General features: G+C 35.4%; 1 protein-coding gene across 1 annotated transcript; it reads left to right on the top strand.

Annotated features, from left to right (window-relative positions):
- The first annotated feature begins 241 nt into the window (after window positions 1-241).
- On the top strand, window positions 242-4,811 carry LOC114385809 (U3 snoRNP-associated protein-like EMB2271). The gene is made up of 7 exons (XM_028345875.1): window positions 242-746; window positions 850-1,195; window positions 1,623-1,847; window positions 2,075-2,303; window positions 2,656-2,834; window positions 3,236-3,301; window positions 4,662-4,811. Exons 1-7 carry the CDS (start codon window positions 370-372, stop codon window positions 4,734-4,736), a joined length of 1,497 nt encoding a protein of 498 aa, XP_028201676.1. The 5' UTR covers window positions 242-369; the 3' UTR covers window positions 4,737-4,811.
- Window positions 4,812-6,140: the final 1,329 nt, after the last annotated feature.

The following is a 6,140-nucleotide window of genomic DNA, read 5'->3' on the forward strand; positions in this document are numbered from 1 at the left end:
ATCAGTTCACATTTCGAACTGTGTTAAAAAAACACCTTATAAGAAACCGATTTCATAAAGTTATTTAAAAAGAAAAAATAAAACAACATCATGAAATCTGGAAACGAATTTCATAACAAACATCTTATTTTACTTAGTTTACTAAACCTTAAAAAATAATCTTTAAGACTAAGCAAATTTTATTTTTATTCTTATTGAATGATAAAAAAACAATTAAATAATATTTTGATTCCACGAACTTTGTTTCTTTCAAACGCCTTAAACCCTAGTTACTTCCTCCGTCTTTGTCTCTCTGTCTGCGTCTCTTCTCAAAAACCCTACAAACAAAACACTCTCTGCTTCGCAAATTCGAACCTTTGAATCTGAATCATGCCGCGCAAGAAGAAAGCTCACGACCCATTCTTCACCAACGATTCCCGAAAGCGCCAAAAACCGAATAAAAAACTCGACGAAGATGAGGAAGACGCCGAGATAGAAAGCGACTTTGATGAAGACGGCTTCTTCGCCGGCGGCGGTGGCGGCGGCTCGGGTGAAGAGCAGGAGGAGGAAGAGACCGGCGCGGAGGTGCGGAAGAGACTCGCACAGGACCTTCTCCAAAGGGTTCGGAAAAGCGCGCAGAAAGGAGAGGAAGAAGAGGATGATAAAGAAGAAGACGAAGAAGGAGCAAGAGACTCGCTCGTAGCTCAGAAGTTGTTGAAGGAGCAAAATGAGGAAAGCGGACGCGTCAGAAGAAGCATTGCTTCAAGGTTTGATTCATTAGCTCAATGCATTCCTCACTAATTGTTTGTGTTTATGTTTCGGTTTTGATTTAACCATAAAGTTTTGTTGTTTGCTTGTTTGTCATTTTAGGGTGAAAGTGAGTGGTACTGGTGATGAAGGATTTAGGGTGTTGGTGAAGCACCGGCATAGTGTGACGGCGGTGGCTCTGTCTGAGGATGATTCGAAGGGCTTTTCGGCATCAAAAGACGGAACAATTATGCAGTGGGATGTGAATAGTGGGCAGTGTGAGAGGTATAAGTGGCCCAGTGATACGGTGTTGAAGTCTCATGGCTTGAAGGATCCGCAAGGCTCGGCTACGAGGCAAAGTAAACAAGTATTGGCTTTGGCTGCGAGCTCGGATGGTCGCTATTTGGCGACCGGAGGCCTTGATCGCCATATTCATATATGGGATACTCGCACCAGAGAGCATCTTCAGGTACTGCCTCTTCATTCTTTTAAATGAATGTTTTGTGCTGCTGCCTATTTGAACAGATACAAGGGTAGTTGATTGTTAACTTTGCTGATTGTTTGGTTTGGAGTGATTGAGGATATGTGTATTTTGCTGCTTGTTCTGTATAAAAATGTTTCACTGTTGTTTTTGTATTCGATGCCTTACCAAAATGCTTAGCTTAAGTTCATTGTGGATTTTTTTGTTTTAGTGGATAGTGAGTTGATTTGAATGTAATCAGGATCCTACATGGTGATTGACAAGGTAAAATATGAAGTAATTTATCTGTAGTTAACACAGGACACTTGGTGTTTGGAAAATCATGGGCCCCATTTGTAGCTAATTGTTTTAGAATCATTTACTGTTGAATTGGGGCTTGCATTGTTGTTATTGGATTTTAATTTTATTTTTACAGGCTTTTCCAGGTCATAGAGGTCCTGTTTCTTGTCTGACTTTTAGGCAAGGAACTTCAGAGCTTTTTTCTGGTTCATTTGATCGGACAATTAAGATATGGAATGTTGAAGACAGAACTTACATGAGTACTCTGTTTGGTCACCAAAGTGAAATTTTAAGTATTGATTGCTTACGCAAAGAAAGGGTACTGACTGCTGGACGTGATCGTAGCATGCAATTGTTTAAGGTAATTTCACCATGGTGAAGTATTTGGCTATCATCTATCTTGTATGTTAAGATGTTCTTTACTTTCTTCTACTGTTGCTCTGTTCTTTCCATTTGTATCTTTGTGTGGAAAATATTCAAGTGATTGAGGGGAAACTTTTATCAGCTAAGGACTGTTTCTTGGGTTATTTCCATTTCTCTTTTAGACTTGTTTTTGACCATTTTTAATGTGTATTCTCCCTAATTTAGGTTCATGAAGAGTCACGTCTTGTATTTCGTGCTCCTGCATCCTCCTTAGAATGCTGTTGTTTTGTTAGTAATGATGAACTCTTGTCTGGTTCGGATGATGGAAGCATTGAGCTTTGGACTGTAATGCGAAAGAAGCCTATTTACATTTTGAGAAATGCTCACGCATTACTGGTGGATAGCATGAAATCTGACCAAAAGGACAGTGAAAAACTCCCCAATGGTAACTTAGGTAAAATAATGTTCATATAATTTTCCTTTCAAGTCAAATTCTCAAAATATTGGCAGTTCCTTCAGTTCTTTAAATTTTGTTGGAGAAAAATATATATGATGTATACAGCAACATGTTTTCTTTCTTTTTTCTTTTGCCTGCTTTTCAGAAAATGTAATGTCATTTCCTCTATGATTCTCCATCCATTTACTCCTGTAATGTATGCATGAGAGAACAAACAACATCATATTTTTCTGTTGGCTTGACTACTGCAACTTGTACAATACGAATGTATGAATTTGTAATACATTTGCTACTTATATGTATCCTTATCTTAAGATCCTAAAGTGATACTGTTGTCTACATTCTGCAGAAAATGGTTACAACCATCCTGAGAATCACCACTGTTTGTCAGTATTCTCTTGGGTCAGTGCGGTCAGTGTTTGTAGAAACAGTGACCTTGCTGCATCTGGGGCTGGCAATGGTTCTGTTCGATTATGGGAAATTGAAAGTGATACCAAAGACATTAAATCTCTTTATAATGTGCCATTGGTAAGTGAAAGGAATAGCAACTAAACTCTAGTTAATGTTTCCTAGATAATTTTTGCTTAGATTTTTCTGTTGAAAAAGGCTTTTGGTCTTGTTCTTGTTTATGTTGAATGTAGCTTTGTGTGTGAATCCCTTGTTATTTATTGAATAACTCTCCCCTTTTTTACAAACCTTTTTTGTGCCATGTGATGTAACAAGCTTGCTCAGAATAGAGACTGCATACTTATAAATTTGTTCATAGTATCTGTAGTTTTACGTGAAAAGTCAAGTTTTACTTTTGAAGTCAAAAACTAGTTTCCAAACATGCAATTCCTCATCTTTCTAATATTGGATTTATATTTGTACTGAGATTTATTTGCAGTTGAAAAATCCACTGGTATTTAATTAAACCTTTTGGATAACAGGCTGGGTTTGTGAATTCCTTGGCTTTTGCAAAATCAGGAGAATTCTTAGTTGCTGGAGTTGGACAGGTGAAATTTTGCTCAAACTATGTCCTGCTTGTATGCTTTTTTTTTTTTGGTATACTTACTGAAATTTCACTGGAACACTGTCATCGACAGAAAAGCTGTCTGAGCATTTCAACTTTCTATTTGAAAGTTGGACTGTCAGTTGTTAAGGATTAGTATGATAATAAGGAAATTGATACGGAGTTATCTTATTTATACTCATTCATAGTAATACGGGAATTTATTATGTTCCCTTGATGTTTGTGTCCTTTGTTTACCCCTCCTGCCTACCCCCCTAAAGCTCTCTTATTTCCAACATTTTTTTATAAAGGTATCTGTCTCACTGGCAAATTTATAAGATTTAAGATTTCGGAGGTCCAAATTTTGCTGTACATAGTCAGGTGTCAATCTGTCCACAGGTGTTAGCCTGTAACCCAAAATCAGTATAACCACATTAGCAAATGGACCTTTAATAATGATTGTCCATGAAGACAAATTTCATTGTTTTTCTCTCCTGGTGTTGGCTAAGTATATGAAATTGACTAGTTTTATCTTGTAAATAGATTGCTACCAACTTGGAACTTGAAGAGATTAGAATAGTTGAAAGAATTAGAAAACATTATTGATTGCTTTAATTCTACTGAAACGCCACTTCATTGGATATTATTTACTCTTATAGATATAGATTGCACATTTTACCAGAATAATTGCAGCTTTTATCAAATTCATAATTTTTTTTTTATCAGCATCAAATTCAAATTCATAATTATAAACCACCATATAACTCTGTTTTTAAAGTTAAACTCAAGCTTAAATCATATTGACTTGCTTAAATCAATCTTGTCAAATTAAGGAGTATGTCTCATATTTAAACTTTAGATCCTTGCAAACTGACCCAAGTACTTTTTGCTATATTCAATTGGATGCTTGAGTCTGCCCTCTATTGAGAAGTTTCACTTTCTGCTATATGGGAATTTTGTCTGAGAATAATTTTGATATAAATATAATTGTTGAGAATAAATTTATGGTAATTCACATCTATAGTTTCCATGTGGGTCCGTTTCTGATGGAGCACGAAGAACATATGATGGGCTATGGAACAAAAAGAATTCAACTTTTAAAACATAATTAGTGCATTTGTTAGCATCTTGTTTGTTTAGGGTTAATTGCATTCATTAGCATGTTGTCAAACAGTGTAATGCTATATGCTAATAATAGAATGTCGTGCATTCATCCTGAATTAATCCTCTCCCACATGATTCTTGTGTTCAATAATTCTTGAACTGCCAATTGCTTTTTAATTAATTGTTGCTTCCTTTCCTCGCCATTACTACCCTGCTAGAATTGATGTTTTCTTCTATAACTAAGATGTATTTGTCTGCAGGAACCTCGTCTAGGAAGGTGGGGACGTAACCCTGAAGCTCGAAATGGAGTCTCAATTTTGACATACGAAATGTAACATTGAGTTGAATGTCTGTCCGTGATCTTAATTATATGAATCAATTGCATTTATTTTTACGATTGTCATAGATAATTTCTTAGTTTATGCTTGTTTAGATAGGATTTTGAAATCTTGAAATGGTTTTTTTGGCATAGGGCTACTTAAAACCAAATATAAAAATTTACAGTGCAAAATCCTTTTCCTTGACGCCAATACCATCTGTTTCAATACAGTTAAACGTCCGGCTCCTATCATCAACCTAGTATTCAAAACACACTAGACAATTTATCATTTGTCTACTAATATTAACTCTTGTTCCTCTTTTTTTTTTTTTTTTAATTAGAGCGAGGGCGAAGCAGATAGAGAGACATTTTACCTGTTGATATCCCTCTAAGAGTATTTTTAATGGTAGATTTTTGAAATTTTAGATTTTTTTTTTGGACATCATAATGTTACCTAAGATTGAAGATCTCTTATCTTAAGACTTATCTCATTTTTTTCTTTAGTGATAGATTTCATTTTGAGAGACATAAACTTACTTTTCAATTTTTTTTCCTCTCCCATCCCAACTAATATTTCCTTCTCTCAATATAGTTCCTTTTTTTTTTCTTCTCCTTCCTCTCTCGCAACCTTTCTTCTTCTCCTCCCCTTAACTTCTTCTTCCTTCTCCTTCCTCCCTCCCCCTCCCTCTTTCTTTATACGCTTTTTTTATTTCTTCTTTCTCCTTGTTGTCGTGGCCTTCTTCTTCCTTTCCCTTAGTTGCGGCCTCCTTCCCCTTTTCCTTTGTTGCGGATGCGGCCTCCCTCCCCCTCCTCAACAAAGGTAATTTTTTCTTCCTCTTCTGTTTTTCCATTGTCGTTCTTTTTTTTTTCCTTCTTCCATTGTTTTTTTATTGTTCCCGCGAGTTGGTTGTTGGTATTTTTTTTTTACATCGGGTAGAGATCTTCAAGATTCTCCTACAAGTTATTGTAAGATCTTTGCAAGACCAGACCTTGAGCACAAGATCTAACATTAAAGATGCTCTAATGATCAAATGCAACAGCAATCCGAATATCATTAAAAAAAGAATTAAAAAGGAAACAAAATTGGAGGACTATGCCAAAATTCAAAAAAAAAATTATAGAAATCGTTTTCCTTCTAATTACAATGACTTTCCACAATCGAATATCGTCACTCCTATCGCTACTAAATCCTTAAATGTGATCCTAAGTATGACACTAACGTGATGTTTTTGGATCCAACGTACGTTCTGGACCTTGGCAACGGTTTTTCAAACATGACTTGTAGTTAATCTTTGTTCTTCGGGTTTCACAAAGACAAAGTTTAAGAGTTTAATGTAATACATGAAAAATAATTTTATAGGATCATTCAATCATAAATATTTGTTAATGAATTTTTAAATAATTTTATAAAAATTAATAA

Source organism: Glycine soja, chromosome 15, assembly GCF_004193775.1.
Source record: "Glycine soja cultivar W05 chromosome 15, ASM419377v2, whole genome shotgun sequence".
In the NCBI taxonomy this organism is placed as follows: Eukaryota; Viridiplantae; Streptophyta; class Magnoliopsida; order Fabales; family Fabaceae; genus Glycine; species Glycine soja.